General features: G+C 43.1%; 1 protein-coding gene across 2 annotated transcripts in view; it reads left to right on the plus strand.

Moving 5' to 3' along the window:
- Positions 1-3,511: 3,511 nt before the first annotated feature.
- The window catches only part of MTR4 (RNA helicase, ATP-dependent, SK12/DOB1 protein), a 72,342-nt gene continuing 56,890 nt past the window's right edge, over positions 3,512-18,963 (plus strand). For both annotated transcript variants that reach the window (XM_086812184.1, XM_086812185.1), the window contains exons 1-2: positions 3,512-3,935; positions 4,949-5,149. In XM_086812184.1, the coding sequence (XP_086668310.1) occupies positions 3,672-3,935; positions 4,949-5,149 (465 nt within the window). In that variant the 5' untranslated portion in view covers positions 3,512-3,671. The remainder of the gene's footprint in view (positions 3,936-4,948; positions 5,150-18,963) is intronic.

Here is an 18,963-nt window from a genome sequence, read left to right on the forward strand (position 1 = left end):
TGACAACATGATGGATGATAAGCGTGAAATCAACTCTACCTTGTCTAAAGAGAATTTGATCTTTAAAATGTCAATCACAAAATTCTACATAGCATGTTGGATATTTTAGAGCTTTATGTAGGTGTGTGAACATCACTTAAAAGGTGTTTGTGTGTTTGTACATGTGAACCGCTCTTATTAGTGGATAGGATAAGTGTGACACATGGCACATCCACCAGTGTGTGAGTGTATGATTACTTTGAGTTAGAAGATAAGGCTTCTAGCCTACAAAAAGGCATTATACTTGGTGATTGACTTGTGCAAACCTTCTCTCTGTTTTCTCTCTCTTCTCTCTCCCATGGCTCCCCTTTTGCTACAATTGGTATCAGAGCTACAATTGGTATCAGAGCTACTGCCAGCCGCCTGTCAGACTATTTCTACCCTTTCTATGCCATGCTGCCATCTCTATGTTGTGCCTCCATCTCTACCACACCCACCTCAATATTTGCCCATAAAACCAGAAAACCCACTTGTGCAACACTTGTTACAAGAAAGTTTGTTCCCATAGCATGGGCAAGAACAATATAAACCTGATCATCTAATGAGAATCAGAAGATTAAAAAAGATCCAACACCTCACTAAGTTCCCCCCTCTACAAGTCCAATTCACGCAACTAAAACCCAACCCATTACCCTTTACCGTAGGCTAAGAACACATTCTTACAACGTGTGAGAAACACAATAAACAAACTCAAGAAAGTGTGCTTAGGATTATCAAATGTTTGACTAGATCAACTGTTATAATTAAACCACATAATGTCAAATTCATAAAAGCAACCCAAACACAAAAAGAAGAGAAGTACCGATTTCTCTTTCAAAATAAGAGTTACTATTTACCAAAACCAATCCTTTGAAACAAAAGAAAGAGTCAGAGAGGAAGAATCTATAGATGATATTGCAAGCCAATATTTGACTAAGAGAAAAGCTGGAACACCTCATTATAGATTTGTATTTCTCGAAACCAATCTTTTGAAACATGAGAAAGAGTTAGAGGAAGAATCTATAGATCACACTACAAGCCAATATTTGACTAAGAGAAAAGCTAAAATACCTCATTACATATCCATATTGAGGGATAGACTCTTATCTTACAGAGTCAATAAAGGAGCTTCCATCTTTGCACTCTACAATCTAACCATGTCAAAAACTAAAAGACTACATAGAATGCTACAATCTAACCATCTGTATTGAGAGATACACTCTTATCCTACAACGTTGATAAAGGAGCTTCCATCTAATCATGTAAAAAACTAAAAAGACTACATATAATGCTATTCTAAAGCCACACATGAACCTCTAGAGGATTCACAAGCTTCTAACAATAAGGACAGTGAGTGGACCTACAATGGAGATATAACAATGATTGGTGGTCCTCAAAGAATTCGACTTTGTTAGAGCCAAAAGATAGTATCTATATTTTTTCACAGCATAGATGGGAGATAAAGTTGATAGACATCTGCAAATTATAATTACTTCTCTCTATAATCATCAACTCAAATCCACCTTTATGAGATTTTTATGTCATGAAAATTACCCATTAAAAAATATATAAAAGCGATGATAAACATAAATTGATATGCATGGGGGATAATTCCACATCTCAATTAACCGTTTCCCCAAGAATTTTACACTATTAAAAACTTTAGGTTTTATCACTGTGAATAAGTGAATTGTTTTTTCACATCAATATCCATCATGGAAGAAACACAAAACACTGATTTACTGCTTCTATAACTTAATGAATGTCAAGATCAGTCAATTAAAAGGGAAAGAAGTCTTAGCACTGTGAAAAGCTTTGGTTTTTCCCGCCATGAAAAAACTACCATGTTTTTTACATGCCACACTTAAGCTAGATGTTTGGCATCCAGACTTTGATATATAATTACAACTATGTTGTACTAACATGGAATCATGCAAATATCACGAAAAGAAGGGAGTTGGTTCAGTGTGAAAAACTCTCCTGCTTTTTCATGCTACAAATGGTACACATTAAGCATCAAAATTGCATCTACATGACTATCTAACTTTGTCATGTGTGCTAAGAAGCCCAAATAAGCTTGGCTTTGACATCGTGAAAAACTAGATCGTATTTTCACGCCATAAAGTGTCTTCCACAAAATCACCATGTTGCACTAAGGAGCCTATCTAACTTCACCATGTGTACAAAGAAGCATAAATAAGCTTAACTTAGACATCGTGAAAAACTTAACTAGTTTTTCATGTTGCAAAGGGTCTTCCAAAATTTTTTAACAGGCAGAAGATCAACAGGCACCCCATGCTCAAGGGCATGTTAGTCGATATCAAGTACTCCTTTCGATGGTCTGGCTGATGTTTTCTTGAAGTCTTGGGATTTCATATTATCCAAAATTCAGTGGCACGGGAGAAAACAAATTATGGGAAATTCCTAGGAGTTGAGCACCTTATGTGGACAAGATGCATAAAGCAGGATATGAGGCTGTTATGGGGTAGGAGATGGACAACTCTGAGGGATGTTGGACTTCTCACTTTGGACTCTTGGAAACATTTGAGTGGTTTATCCTATAGACGAGAAAGACTCAACTGGTCTACCTCTTGGTCTCAAGTGCCGGTGGGATGCCACACAACAAGCTATAGCCAATATTGATTGGCACTGCAATACCTATTCTTTAGATAGGTTTAGAGACTAGAGGTGGTTGACTGCATAAATTGAGCAACAAGAAAGTCTATCACAAATTAGCAGGCCGGGGTTCCCTCCACATCAAAGTCAAGAAAACATGGGGTATTCCTTGAGTCCCAGGAAGCTTGGTGATATCCTAAATTCTCTATAGGCTTTGCCAGTTCCTTTAGAGGATCGTTTATTTCTTTGGTCTTGGTTAACTGCTTAATGATAGGTGAAAAAGCTAGGAAGAGATCTATCTCGGATGGGCTATGCTGCACGTGCCATATATGGACTGAGTCGATAAAACATTGTTTTTGGACGTGCCACCGTAGTGCATGCATATGGATGGATATCCGTAGTAGTAAAGTCAAAAGGGCACTAGGCTTTCCTACATCACTCAAAGATTGGGTTTTGGGTGATTTCCATGTTCTTGCTGAACATGTGCAAAGAATTTTTATGGTTCTAAGGCTTGTGGTTCTCCATGAAATCTGGGACTTGCGTAATCGTATTTTATTCAAAGGGGTTAATGGGAAATTCTGTTGGTTTACTGTTAAAGCCAGAATGTCAGTCAAAGTGGAAAGGATAGGTACTTCTAAACCTCACCTTCATAATGGGAAATTCTGTTGGTTTACTGTTAAAGCCAGAATGTTAGTCAAAGTGGAAAGGATAGGTACTTCTAAACCTCACCTTCATAATTGGGCATTCATTTTGGTTAACCCCCTCAAACATATATAATTGGTGGAGTTTTGTTGCTTTGTAATGTCTGGATTTTTTTTGTTTTTTTGTTTTTTTTTGTTTTGTTTTTTTTGTGGGTTCACCTCTTGGCTTTGAACTTGGGTCTATACTTTTGTACACTTACCTATTTATTTTTTCTCAATATGTATGTCTCTACACACGTGTGTATATAAGTCTCCACAGTATATAATAGATCGCTCGGCTCGCGCTCTCTCTCTCTCTCTCTCTCTCTCAGTGCACGCGCGAGCGCGGGGGACACAATGGCAGTCAGTAGAGTGGAAGGAGGGGTTGCTACGGTCAATACCAACACGGCATCTTCATCGCAGCTCACCGCCAACAGCAACAACAACATGGAGTACACCTGCCTTCACGAGGTTTCCTACCCGCCAGGCCACGAGGTTAGCCCAGAAACATCAATAGAGAGACGCCCCACCTCCACCAAACCCGCCAAAGAGTACCCCTTCACACTGGACCCTTTCCAGCAGGAGGCCATCCGCTGCCTGGAGGCCGGTGAATCTGTCCTGGTATGTTCTCATCCCTTTTCAAATTCTGTAGTTTCTGGGCTTGTAAAATTCTTCAGTGGTGAAATTCTTATCTGCTTTGCTGCTATAGCTAGGTGTTTGCAGCTGTGATGATCTGCAGTAATCACAGGGCAAATAATAACAAGCATCTAGATGCCTATCCCACACTTTATTGATGTACGTGGGCTTAAAGAGGCATACTCCCTTCCCCTTCCCCTTCCCCTGCCCCGCCCTTCTCCCCTCTCCTGTTGCGGCATCATTATGGATGTACAAAAGGTATGGGGCCGTGGGCAGTTATAATGTATGTAAGGTATGGGCCGCAGATACTAATATCCCGCACATCGTGCACGCATTTTGGTTATGGGTGCTGTAAGCCCTACTCATACCTCCACACGTTGTTGATGTATGTAAGGTATGGGGCCTGGAAGACCTGCTGGAACTTGTATTTTGCACCCTCGGCCCCCTTTTTTTTTCTCTCTACAATGTAGAAAGATGGAGAATTAGGTGACTTTCACCAACTGAGTCCAGCACCTTGCCATTCGGTTACAGGAGTCATATGCTAGCCAGCTTAAGTCTTTCGCCATGGTGGGTGCCTGCATGCACAAATTTTTATTTATGTATGGCGTTCATGGGGTCCAGTAAGGGTTTGGTACTCAAATCCATGTGCTGCCCGTCTTTTCTTCACACACATAGGTTTTTGTTTGTATGTGCCCTTGTATGCTTGCATTTGCATGCACATACATCATGTATGGTATGGGGAACCTGTAAGCGTGAGATACTCATTCTTACATGTCTGCCTACTTTTTCTATTATGTGCTAATGTTATATACTCTGCACGCCATGTGTATGCCATGTGCATATAAAGTGAAGAGCAAGTGCCTTTTGTTATACGAATGACTTTTTCTATCAGCGATATTTTTTATGCCTAGACATTGTTGCTGCTTGATTATGTTTAGTGAAACAGGGTTTTTTTTTGGTTGGTTAGAGCATTTGTGGACTATTGGATTTGCCTGCAGGTTTCAGCTCATACATCAGCTGGGAAGACTGTTGTTGCTGAATATGCCATCGCTGTGTCTTTGCGAGACAACCAGCGTGTGATTTATACTTCTCCGATAAAAGCGTTGAGCAATCAAAAATTTCGCGAGTTGTCTGAGGAGTTTTCCGACGTGGGCCTTATGACTGGAGATGTTACCATATCTGAGAATGCTTCTTGTTTGGTATGGAACAACCAGTTTTTTCCATTAGTGTAGATGTCTAGAATATAGGACAGTCTACATACATACATACATACATGTTATGGGTGTGGAAAGAGAGAGAGAGAGAATTGTATCAATGCTTGCAGAAGGCAACAATGGCCCGGGAGACTAAAACAGTACATTGTGCATAGTCTGTAATAGAAGATGGATAGAGCATTAAATGCTATGGCAACTAATAACTGAGAAATCAAATGACTTCTAACCTAGTAGATGATGGAAAAGCAATGTGATGTGGATTCTGGACATATACTCTGTCAAGGCTGCAAGCACACTTTGTGTCGGGAGGAATAGGGTTACGAAACCAGTGAAGGATCTAATTTTTTGATGGCTTAGATGGTGAACGCATATCGACGATCCTGATTTGCCTTGGCTAGCTGCATGGTTGGTGTCTTCTCAGGTTTCTTTTAAGAACATCTCTTCCTGTCTCCTCTGGCCTCGCCTTTGCACTTTGTTTGGTGGTGAACGTTTGATGGATGAGAGGCTTCTTACTGGTGACACCCTCCATGACTGGCATGGCGAGCTTCCCTTTAGTGTCAAAGATAGGTAGGGGAAGTTCTTAGCCGTTTCTCTCAAGATATTGTTGAAAATCATGGTAGCTAGGGTGGATCATAGAAATAATTTATAATTGGAATAATCAATACATACATACATACATACATACATACATACATACATGATACATGATACATACATACAACAACAACAAAAAAGCTATTTGTGATTATCTTGCTAGGTCTCTTTATACATACATACATACATACATACATACACACACACACATATATATATATATATATATATATATATAACAACAAAAAAGCTATTTGTGATTATCTTGCTAGGTCTCTTTATACATACATACATACATGCATGTATGTATGTATGTATAAAGAGACCTAGCAAGATAATCACAAATAGCTTTTTTGTTGTTGTTGAGAAAATGGTTTTATACATTAGTGAACAACCTTCTTCCTACACAGCATGAAGACATTCAAATTAAACCAGTTCTCCATACACAGTACATAACAGAAACCTTCTAATTCAGACCTTGATCTTGTGAGGCCAGATCCAGCTGAACATAGAGAGATGCAACAGGCCATGAGTATGTACAAAGTAAAAGCCTTTGCCAAGTAGCTACCAACAGCCAGACATTGATGAATTGACAAATATATACAATTAGTTGAAGAATTCTCCTCAAAAGAGTATATCCAGTGATCAAGCCGAACCCCACGCCCCCCAACAACCCCCAAGCCCAAAAAAAGGGCATGCCAAGAGTCCTCCAGTGTAGCCATGCATGTTGGACATCTCCTTGAGGCCATATCCCTTTCAAGCAACTTGAACACAAAAGGTAAGGTAGTGGTGCTTCGAGCCATTTGCACAAAGACGGTAAGGTAGTGGTGCTTCGAGCCATATCACTTCGTGCAAAGATGTATTTCGGCACTTGGTTTATGCTTCTAATGGTTGCACTAATGCACCTTAATGTATTATGTGCTTCATCATACACTGGGTTAATGTGCTTCTCATGCTGTCACAATAAATAACAAGTAGAACGGTGTAGCTAAGAGAAAGAACAGGTCTCTCATAGTGACACATTGGATTTTTGTCAGTAGAGATGTGGTATTTGCTGAAAATTCAGTTTAGCCCATGCCCTGCGTGTATAAAAGTCATGATACAAGCTCACCAAATATGCATTGTACTTTCGTATTATTATTACGGATGAATATATGTGGAAGGTTGAGACTAGCATCTCCACTGATTCTCTAACATTTTGTGTACTCTGTCTATCTCCATCTCTTTGTGAGCTGAAACCCCAACTGTCTGGCTGTGGCTTTCCAACACCCAATCCGACTCAAAGCAAAAGCAACCCGGTTCAAACTATCCTTCCTATACTGGATGTGTATATCAAAGTCTTGCATAAGCTTTGTCCACCGTGCCTTCCTCCCTCTCAACTTAGGTCTATCACAAGTATACTTGATCGACTCATGGTCCATCAAGACAACAAATTTGTATCCATACAAATAATGTCTCCAATTTTTTAATGCATATATAATCGCATATAAATTTTTCTCTCGAGTATGCCACTTGACCTAGCTATTATCAATCTTTTTGCTTTCACCACAGGTCCACCCCCTAGAACAAGGCAACCTCTATCGCGTTATCACATAATTTTTTCTCCCGAGTATGCCACTTGACCTAGCTATTATCAAGTTTTTTGCTTTCACCACAGGTCCACCCCTTGGAACAAGGCAACCTCTATTGCGTTATCACTGGCGCCAGTCTTAACGACAAATGGTTTGCGATCCGGTAAGGCCAAAAAAGGTGTATCCTTCACCTTGAGGTTGAGAGTAGAGAAAGCCTCGTTAAGTCTCTCATTCTAGGTAATAGGACTCTTGGACTTTTGTCCCCGTTCTCTGGGAAGGTTCGTGAAAGGAACAATCAGATTCAAATAATCCTTCACTGACTTTTTAAGAAAGAGAGAGAATTCCATGAATGTCTGAAGTGGAAATAGAAATCATGGGCAAGAATAATAGCAAGATCTAATGTACAAACAAGTGAACGAGGCCAATCTAGAAGCAGAGGAGCCAGAGACATCGAGGTGGTTGGCAAAGAAATTAAAATGCAAATAGCATAGAATGTTATTATTGTAGCAAACCAAGGCACAATACATGGCAAGGGACTGCTATAAAAGCCAGAATGATGTCAAAAGTGAAAAGTTACAGTAAGGCAACTATGCATCATCAAAGTAAACAAGATGATGATAGAAGTGAGCAGCTGTTTGTGATGCAGCACATGCTTAGGTTCACGAAAGAAGATGTGTCAAGATCGAAAGAGATTTGGTATCTGGATTCTGGTGTCTTGATGACCTACTTATGTGAGCTCCTTATAGAAGAACTCACACGTAGAGAGTTTAGCATACAGTCGTTCTCGTGTTAGAATCCCCAAGACTACCGTGAGATGCTTGACATGCTCCTCGAGGGTACGACTATAAACTAAAAATATCATCTCAGAATACCACAACAAACTTTTCCAAATAATCCCAAAAGAGATCATTCATCATTTGCTAAAAAGTAGTAGAAGCATTCATGAACCCAAAAGGTAATACGAGAAACTCGTAATGGCCATACCGTGTACGGAACTTGTCTTGAAGATGTCTTTCTTGCAATATTTGGTGATAACTAGTACAAAGGCCAATCTTCGTAAAATAGGTAGCACCTAGGAACCTATTTATCAAATCCTTCTCTCTAGGAAGAGGATACCTATTCTTAAATCATAATTTTATATAATTTACACACATCTGCCAAGTACGGTTCTTCTTATGCTTTAAAAGCATAAGAAAGACACACATCTGTCAAGTACAGTCTTTCTTATGATTTAAAAGCATTGAACCTTCCCAAGGAGATTTACTCTTGCATATCTGTCCTATTTGAGATATTCCAATAGTTGTCGAACAATCTCATCCTCTTCAGATTGGCTTATCTTGTAAGGTGTGATGCTCATAGGCTGACCGGAAGCAAATCTATCCCATGATGCACTGACCTACTGGGTGGCAAACCATAAGGTAATTCAGTTAGGGAAGACATAGGCAAATCTGTCTTGATGCCCTCTAAAGTCCGTGTCTCCCAAGCATCCAATTTAACCATATTCAAATGATGATTAACATTAGATGAAAGGGGATCAAGAATACCGTGATACATCGCATAATCTGAATTTCCAGCCAAGCATCCAATTTAACCATATTCAAATGATGATTAACATTAGATGAAAGGTGATCAAGAATACCGTGAAACATCTCATAATCTGAATTTCCAGTTATATTTTTCGTTCGAGTTGCGGCCAGTTGATAGTGTACTTATTCTTTCTATCTTTGGCGATGCATTTGCCCTATCAACTACTTATTTGCTGAACTAATTCTTTCTATTTGCTACTTCCCTTAGTGCTAGGCTTCATTATGGTTGAGTTTGCCTTGCATCTCCGGAGGTTTGATAGAAATTCAATACGATGGCTTTTGTGTGAATATATGCTCTTATGTGTGTGTGTGTGTGTGTGTGGAGTGCGTTTGTGAGAGCATATCTTGATACAGAGTTCTACGCCCACTATTGGGCACTGATGGTGTTAGTGGGGATGTCGTAGTATCTAGTCCATACTATGCATAATGGAGTTGATAGTTATATAGTCTTGTGGGTTGACTACCATGAGTATATAACATGCACGTTCCTAAAAGGTGAATTTGGGCATGTTCCTGGATTCATCTAGCTATATATATATGAAGTTCTGTTGAATTTACAAGACTAGAGGGTGGGATCGCAAAATCACCCTTAAGACATATCAGAAGACCCTCCATAACAAAGGACAAAGTATGACCCTTCCAATCTACATGAACATCATGGCTTAAAATCCATTCCTTTCCTAGAATAACATTGACTCTATCTAGATCCATAATAAAAAAATGTAGGGGCTCCGTGCTTGGGTAGAGATTGGCAACTGAGAAACCCACCGGTCCCAAATCTATCCATGTCCTGCTGCTAGGTTGACACGATAGACATGATCACTTGGCTCCCAGCTTCTGGACAAGTTTTGCATTAACGAAGTTGTGAGTACTACCAGGGTTAAAAAGGATGTGCATAGTCTTTCCCAATACTTGTCACAAAATTCCTTACAGCTTCTATTTTTCTACTGTTCATGTGTGGCATGTGGAGCCTGACATGACAAACATGTATGGTTGGTGTAGCCTGACATGGTGTGTCTGTGTGGCATATGGAGCCTGACATGACAGTACATGTATGGCTGGTGTAGCCTGACATGATAGTACATGTGTGGCTTGTGGGGCCTGACATGGTGTACATGTATGGCCATGGAGCCTGACATGATGAAAGTCTCTGGGACTAGCTATCTTGGAGATCTTGTGTATTTATGTTCTGGGAAGGTTCCGGAAGGATCATGAGCCTTGGACATTTTATCGGATACAACTGAGCAAATGGGTGTTTCTTCCAATATAATTGCACTCATGTGTGTGCATGACTTTGATTTTATCTTTGGATGACTTGTCTTGTTTGCCTGGACAATGCATGAGATTTCTGCCTGTGTTGTCCATGGGGCCGGGGATGCCTGGGCACCCTGTGGACTTGTATGTGCACACCTGTTTGGGACTGACAGGTGGTCTACATGTGTTTTGCAAGTGGTAAGTATTCCCAAAAACTCAATTTACAGCTTTATGAGTTCACATGTTAATAATTATGGATGCAGGTTCACACTCACTTATAAGTGACCGGACAATATATAAGTTAGTACACATTGAGCAGGACTTATTTAATACACGTGGCGGCCAAAGACCGGGCATTGGACATTATTTGGATTCCCTTCACGTAGGCGTCCCTTTCTGGACCAAAAAAGCACACGTGTGGGCTATTTTCAACGGGGAAGCCTCTATTATTGACAAAAACTCTAGATTGGAGGGGGGCGCATGCTTTCTAGGAGTGCATGAGGGCTGGTCGGCTGGTTTTCAGCCTGTTGGCAAGTTTCTACAGCCATCAATTGCGACTGAAGTTCACCGGATGCATGGGAGAAGCTTGCCGACTCCTTCTGCATGTTCTCCACTGATGGCCTGTGGATTTACAGCTTGAATAGAGGCTGGACAGAGGTTAAAAACAGGGAGGAAGAGCTGGTCGTGGGCTTCTAGACAGTTTTCCTTCCAACTGGAGGTTTGCAGGCTTGTGCACAACTGCTGGTCGCTATCTTCTGTGGCTACTGAGGCTGGTCGACTGCTGAAAACAGCCTTTGAGGGCTGGTTGACTTGCTTTATGAGCCAGACAGGAGGAAGATGATGATGTTGAGTTGTCCTGGGTTGATGTGGGAGTGCTATGGACTGTCCATAGTTGTCCTGCATGTGCTTGATGCTGGGAATGCTCACTTGTGCTGAAATTGTCAGCAAATTCAGATATTGTGATGTTTTTCTTGTTTTCATATTGTATTGGAAGAAATAGGTGCAGCCAGTGGTGAACCTTGGGCACTTGCAAAGTTGTATTTGAAGCAGACTCCTTTTTGGTAATCTAACCATAAAGGGGGGGGGGGGGGGTCAGCCCATCTTCTGGCCCCTAGTGTGGTGTGCTTTGTCATCTTGTTTTATTTGGCATGCATATGTGTATTTTCAGATTTCAGGATTGATTAGATTTTCCGTGTTCAATTGCCCCTTCCGTTTTCATTGGTATTAGAGCCTGGCTTTCTACGCAGTTGTGTCTAATATAATGCTGGATATGGTTGTAAGGAGTCATTATCCGTGAGAGAAGGTTGGGATTCTGAGGTAGCCCTCGTCTTATTGTCGCGCCTCGAAAGAGGTTACCTTTGGTTTAAGTGGCAGTGAGCATGCGGAAAGACTTCGTGGCCCCCCTGTCTGTGTAGGGGCACTGTTGCACCCTTGCCGTCTTCGGTATCATACTTGGGAAACTGGTAGAGAGCGATTCCGGGGCACGGGAAATTCTTTTCTTTCTGAAAAGCTGAAAGATACATTATGGCCAGCAAGTCTGATCATTCTGTGGAGGACTCTATCACCGGTATTCGCCGCATGCGGGAGGAAGATAGAGACATGGATCATGTTGGGGCTTTGGCGGGTAGCGATCCACCGTTATCTGCCAGGGCGGCTGAGGATCAGCAGGATATTGATGCCTTGATGAATGAGCTTGAAGAGCTCCGTGCTTTGCAAAGAGATCCTGATGTACAGAGGGTCATAGAATCAAAGTCTCATGTCAAGGCTGATGTGGTCACTTTTGATGCAATTGCCCAATAGATGCACTTTGCTTTCTTAGCTTCACCATTACATGATCTAACGAAGAAGAAAGTAGCATTCTGTTGGTCGGAATCCAAAAAGACAGCTTTTCATAAGTTAAAGGATGCCATCATATCAGGGCCTGTTCGTATTATTCCAGATTTGCATAGGTCTTTTGTGGTTGAGTGTGATACATGTGGAGATTGCTTGGGGGTTGTTTTGAACCAAGAGGGACATGCAGTGGCTTTTGAAAGCTGCCGCATGCAACATGCGGAATTGTATTTGCAGGTTTATGAGAAAGAGTTGTTAGCCGTTATTCATGCCCTTCAAACATGGAAGCATTATCTTTTGGGGACTGAATTTATGGTAAAAATAGACCACCAGAGTTTACGGCACTTTCTTACACAGCCTAAACTCTCGGAAAAGCATCTAAGGTGGGCAAACTTCTTGTCCATGTTTCATTTTCAGATTTTGCATACTCCGGGCAAGAAGAATTTGGTGGCGGATGCTTTGTCACGCAGGCCACAAGTGCATGCTGTAACTACCGCCTACCACCAGGACTTATCAGGGATGCCAGATATGTATGCTTTGGATACAGATTTTCAGCTTATTTGGGCTGATTTGAATCATGGTACTGTTGTCCCATCTTATTCGATTAGAGATGGGTTTTTGATGATGTAGAATCGTATTTGTGTAGTGTGTGAATTACGCCAAAAGGTTATGGAAGAGTGTCATGCTCCGCTATATGCTGGTCATCGTGGTATTCTAGCTACTACACAAGCTTTGGAAAGATATTTCTTTTGGCTAGCTCTATGCAAGGATATTGAAGCTTATGTGCGAGAGTGCATAGTGTGTCAGAAAGTCAAGTTTGACAGACACAAGACACCTGGTTTGCTTCAGCTCTTACCCATTCCACAGGAACCATGGGAAAGCATTGCTATGGATTTCATTATGGATCTTCCGAAATTGGCACATGGAAATGATGCTATATGGACTATTATAGATCGTTTTAGCAAACAGGCACACTTTATTCCTGTGAGGAAAACAATCAAGCCAAAGCACATGGCAAAGTTGTTCTTATCTCAGATTTTCAAACATCATGGCATGCCCAAGTCTATTGTGGGGGATAGAGATCCTCGGACTACCAGCTTATTTTGGCGGGCATTGTTTGATAATATGGGCACAAAGTTGAGTTTTTCATCAGCCTATCATCCTTAGACGGATGGTCAGAGTCAAATAGCAAATTCAGCTGTGCTTGATTTGCTCAAATGTTATGTATCTGAGCAGAAGTCAGATTGGGAAAAGTATTTGCCATTGGTTGAATTCGCCTACAATAACACAGTGCATTCTTCAACTATTAAGGCTCCATTTGAGATAGTCTATGGCAAGGTGGTGCTTCCACCTATCTTACGAACAAAAGATGAAATCTTTGTAGCAAATGAGTATGTTTGTGATTTGGATACTGCGTTTGCACAGGTTCGGACAGCCATAGAAAGATCTCAAGCTAAGCAGAAAAAGGCAGCTGACAAACACAGGCGAGAGGTGGTTTTCAAGGAAGGTGATTGGGTATTACTAAAGTTTGAGAAAGCACGTCTTCGGAAGCGGTCAGGTAAGGAAGGTTGGTTTCCTAAGCTTTCAAACGGGTATTACGGGCCATTTCAAATTTTGCAGAAAATAAATGAAGTGGCATATAGATTGGTATTGCCCGATCACTGGAAAATCCACAATGCCTTTCATGTCAGTTTGTTAAGGCCTTATGTGGGACCACCTCCTTTGGAACTAGTTTTGGAAGATCCACCTGAAGTAGATGAACTTGAGGAGGTATTGCAACTTGAGTAGATAGTTTTTCATAAAGAGTGCAAGCATGCAGGTGGCAAGCTAGTGCGCAGGTATCTTGTGAAGTTCAAACACTATTCGGCTATGGATGCAAAATGGATGGACGAGGATTATTTTGCGGATTATCTAGAACTTCTGAAGGCCTACTTGGAAGCTTTTTAGTTGCGGTCAATTGCTTAGAAGCCGGGGGGAATGTCACAAAATTCCTTAGAGCTTCTATTTTTCTACTATTCATGTGTGGCATGTGGAGCCTTACATGACATACATGTATGGCTGGTGTAGCCTGACATGGTGTGTCTGTGTGGCATATGGAGTCTGACATGACAGTACATGTATGGTTGGTGTAGCTTGACATGATAGTACATGTGTGGCTTGTGGGGCTTGACATGGTGTACATGTATGGCCATGGAGCCTAACATGATGAAAGTCTCTGGGACTAGCTATCTTGGAGATCTTGTGTATTAATGTTCTGGGAAGGTTCCGGAAGGATCATGAGCCTTGGACATTTTATCGGATACAACTGAGCAGATGGGTGTTTCTTCCAATATAATTGCACTCATGTGTGTGCATGACTTTGATTTTATCTTTGGATGACTTGTCTTGTTTGCCTGGACAATGCATGAGATTTTTGCCTGTGTTGTCCATGGGGCCGGGGATGCCTGGGCACCCTGTGGACTTGTATGTGCACACCTGTTTGGGATTGACAGGTGGTCTACATGTGTTTTGCAGGTGGTAAGTATTCCCAAAAACTCAATTTACAGCTTTATGAGTTCACATGTTAATAATTATGGATGCAGGTTCACACTCACTTATAAGTGACCAGACAACTTATAAGTGAGTACACATTGAGCAAGACTTATTTAATACACGTGGCGGCCAAAGACCGGGCACTGGACATTATTTGGACTCTCTTCATGTAGGCGCCCCTTTCTGGACCAAAAAAGCACACGTGTGGGCTATTTTCAATCACCCATGAAGAGGATCTCCTTGGAAGTGCAGATGCGGGTTATGAACCCTGCAAAGTCATCGACGATGCGGGAGTACATTAACAAGTTGCAGGCCCTTCAGCAGGAAGTCCTCCAGGTTGGGAAGGAGATATCATCTGAAGACATGGCCATTACTTTGCTATCCCACTTGCCTGCTCAGTATTCTGCTTTCTTGATTACGAGTGGCAGGCTCAGCGCCATTACCTGGGAGGAGCTTGTGCCAATGGTCTTGGACCAGGAGGAACATTTCACAAACCCTCCTTACAGCGGAGGTTCGGAGGCCTTAACTGGCCAACGGTTGAAAGGCCGGAATAACAACAAGGGCAAAGAGAAGGCTTCACCGGAGAAGTCTTCTGAGAAGAAGCCCAACTCAGAACGAGAGAAGCTGAAGGCCGAACGATCCTGCAATGATTGTGGTGAGAAAGGCCACTATTGGAGGAAGTGTCCTAAGCGGACTAGGAAGAGTGCTAATTCTTCAGCCTCAGCTGCAAAGACTCCTGCATTTGTGCACTTAGAGATGATGGACTCTGATGCTTCATCGTCTTCGAGCGAGGAGGCAGTTGGCTTCACCGTGAAGGATACCCGGGAATGGATTCTTGACAGTGGTGCTTCCAGGCACATGACTCCGTCCCGTGACTTCTTTCTGGATCTGAAACGGCAGTCAGGTCGCATCTTTATTGGTGACAACTCCACTATTCCGATACACAGTGAGGGCCGGATGGAGATTATTCCCGACGACAAGGGGGGCAAGCATGCTTCCCGTGTTCTTTATGTCCCTGCTCTAGGTTTTCATCTTCTGTCAGTGCATGAAGTATGCAAGACTGGCTTTCGGGTGGAATTTGAGGAGCATTCAGTTGCTCTACGGGACCGTGAGACTGGCCAGGTTGTTTGGGAAGGCGGTGTGGAGAATGGTGTCTACAAGCTCTCTGCACTCTCCTCGTTGACAGTTCTCAGGTTGGAGTTCTGTGGCACTTTCGTTTTGGCCACTTAAATGTGTACGCACTGCGGCGAGCTTTCCGAGACCAGATGGTGGTTGGTAGTAGGCAAGGACGTTGCAGTTCTTGCATACGTGGTAAGCAGCACAGGGAATCCTTTCCGAAGGAGGCTTCCAGGCGGGCTTCGAAACCGTTGGAGTTGATTCACACTGACTTATGTGGACCTCAGCACACACCATCATTGGGAGGATCTCTCTATTTTATGCTGCTTGTTGATCACTGTACCAGATTCAGGTGGGTCTACTTTCTTTCACAGAAGGACCAAGCTTTTGCACAGTTCAAGGATTGGCACGTGATGGTGGACAAAAAGTCTGGATTGCAGGTAAAGACTCTCAGGGTTGACAAAGGAGGTGAATTCTCCTCGACTGTATTTCTCAGATTCTGTGAAGACCATGGCATCAAGAGGGAACTGGCCAATACCGGATCGCCTTTAGAGAATGGAGTTGTAGAACGCAAAAACAGGACTGTGGTGGAGATGGCGAGAACCATGCTGGAGCATGTGATCTTCCTCGTCCACTTTGGGGAGAGGCTGTGGCAACGGCTGTCCATACCCTCAAACGATCTTCGACGACTTCAGTACCTAACATGACTCCGTTTGAGGCATACTTTGGCAGGAAACCTGATGTCTCGCACTTCCGTGTTTTTGGGAGCGATGCGTATGTACATATTCTGAAGAAGCGGAGGGGGAAGCTTGACTCCAAGTCTCGCAAGCTTATATTTGTGGGGTATAATTCTCTTTCCAAGGGATACAGATTGTATGATCCAGATAGGAACGAGATTGTTGTTAGCCGGGATGTGGTCTTTGATGAGCATGTTCCAGTATCCACTCTCGAGGAGCCGCCACTTCTTGGAGATCCAGAAGAGTCTGATGATGATTCCCAGACCATTGCTCCAGTTGATCACCCTTAGTCAACACAGGAGGTTGAGCCCGCAGCTGGAGTAGATCCCCCGCAACCGTAGGAGGCTCCACGATTTGATCGAGTACCTAGGTGGTTGTTGGACACCCTTCGGGAGTCAAGTGTCACGGAGTTACCCTCCGAGTGGACCATAGAGGACGGCCCTCGATGATCACACAGAGTCCGAGACAAAAGCAATACAGCGGAGCTTCTTCAGGTAAACTATGCTCTAATGTCTCGTATCATGCGGGAGCCCACTTCCGTCAAGGAAGCCCTTTCACAGGATACTTGGAGGAAAGCCATGGAGGTGGAACTTGATGCCATCGAGAAGAACAAGACATGGGAGTTGGTACCGAGGTCGTTGAAACGGTCCGTCATTGGTGTTGTCAAATGGGTCTTTAAGACCAAATATGCGTCAGATGGGTCGGTGGACAAACACAAAGCCAGACTTGTGGCTAAAGGTTATGCTCAGCGGCCAGGCATCGACTACGAGGATACCTTTGCACCGACAGCACGGATGTCCACGATTCGGACCATTCTTGCCCTTGCTTCTTCTCAGAGGTGGCCCGTGTATCAAATGGATGTAAAATCTGCGTTCCTTAATGGTGACCTGTAGGAGGAGGTGTATGTTGAGCAGCCTCCAGGCTTTGTTGTTCCAGGATCAGAAGGGATGGTTTACAGGTTACGTAAGGCCTTGTATGATCTTAAGCAGGCTCCCAGGGCTTGGAATCAGAAGATTGATTCCTTCTTTGTTCGGACTGGATTTTAGAGATCGGTTGCAGATCCTAACCTGTATCTCTTTTGGGGGTTACGATTATCATCCTTTATGTGGATGATCTCATTCTCACTGGCGGTCATGTGGAGCACATTGGTGTGACGAAGGATGCCTTGTCAAAGGAGTTTGAGATGACCGACTTAGGCTTACTCCACTTCTTTTTGGGATTGGAGATCTGGCAGACCCAGAGGGGGTTTTTTGTCTCTCAGCAGCGGTATGTTCATGAGTTGCTTGAGGCCTTTGGGATGGAGAACTGCAAGCCTATTACTTCGCCGATGGACCCAAACACAAAGTTAACCGTTAATGATCCTTGTGAGCCAGTTGATGCCTTGCAGTATTGGAAGTTGGTTGGTTCATTGATCTGGTTGCTGAACACCAGATTGGACTTGAGCTTCTCCGTGGGGCTGTTGAGCTCTTTTATGCAGACGCCATTGAAGTCTCATTGGGACGCAGGATTGCGGATCTTGCGGTATCTGCAGAGTATGAAGGATCTAGGACTTTGTTACACAGGAGGGGATGGAGTCAGACTCCAAGGTTGGAGTGACTCAGATTGGGGAGGAGATCCAGATACGAGGAGATCTACTTCAGGTTACAGTTTTACCCCCTCGGCTCAGGAGCAGTTTCTTGGAGCAGTAAGAGGCAGCCAACTATTGCCCTTTCTTTGACAGAGGCAGAGTACCGGGCTGCTTGTGGTGTTGCTTGCGAGGTTGTGTGGTTGCGGAGGCTGCTAGGCGAGATTGGGTTTCCATAGAAGGAGCCCACAGTCATCCAGTGCGATAACCAGAGTTGTATAGCTATTGCTCGGAACCCGGTCTTCCATGCCCGGACCAAGCACATAGAGATACAGTATCACTTTGTACATGAGAAGATCTTGGCTGGTGACATCTTGCTACTTTATTGTTCGATGGAGGACAATGCGGCGGACCTCTTCACGAAGTCTCTACCTCAGGCTACACTCAGGCGGCACTCCAGCTCCCTTGGGTTGATTTCACAGCCAGGAGCTGAGAGGGGTGTTAGAAGTCATCTCCTGTCTTTATCAGACACCAGGGCCTCTAATGTGGGTGTGCCCGCCCTGTATAGGTGTTTTATCATTTTTTATTTTTTGTCCATTTTTTCCCATTTTTTCCATGATGTGGGTGGCTGCCACAGGCTGGCAGGAGCCTCTGATGCTGGCCGACTGCACTCATGTGTACTAGGAGTTGGCTGACTTCATCGGGAGGGGTCGTGGTATTTTTCTCTGCTGGCCGACTGGATGTGCCCAGTCGTGAGGGCCACTAGTGCTGGCCGACTACATGATGGGGCCATATGAATAGGCCCCATTGCCCCACATTGTACTCATTCAGTTATTTCTCGGGATCTTGTGTATAGAGAAGAGTTATACGCCTATCTCTCTCCTTCTCTTGTGCTATCTATTTTCTGCACTCTACTTGCTCTTGTGGTCTCAAGTTTGGTTATCATTTCCGCTGCGTATTTTGACAGGTCAGCCCATCTTCTGGCCCCTAGTGTGGTGTACTGTACAGCTTTGTC

Source organism: Cibotium barometz, chromosome 18 (genome assembly GCF_041138505.1).
Source record: "Cibotium barometz isolate CiBa-2024 chromosome 18, ASM4113850v1, whole genome shotgun sequence".
Taxonomy (NCBI): Eukaryota; Viridiplantae; Streptophyta; class Polypodiopsida; order Cyatheales; family Cibotiaceae; genus Cibotium; species Cibotium barometz.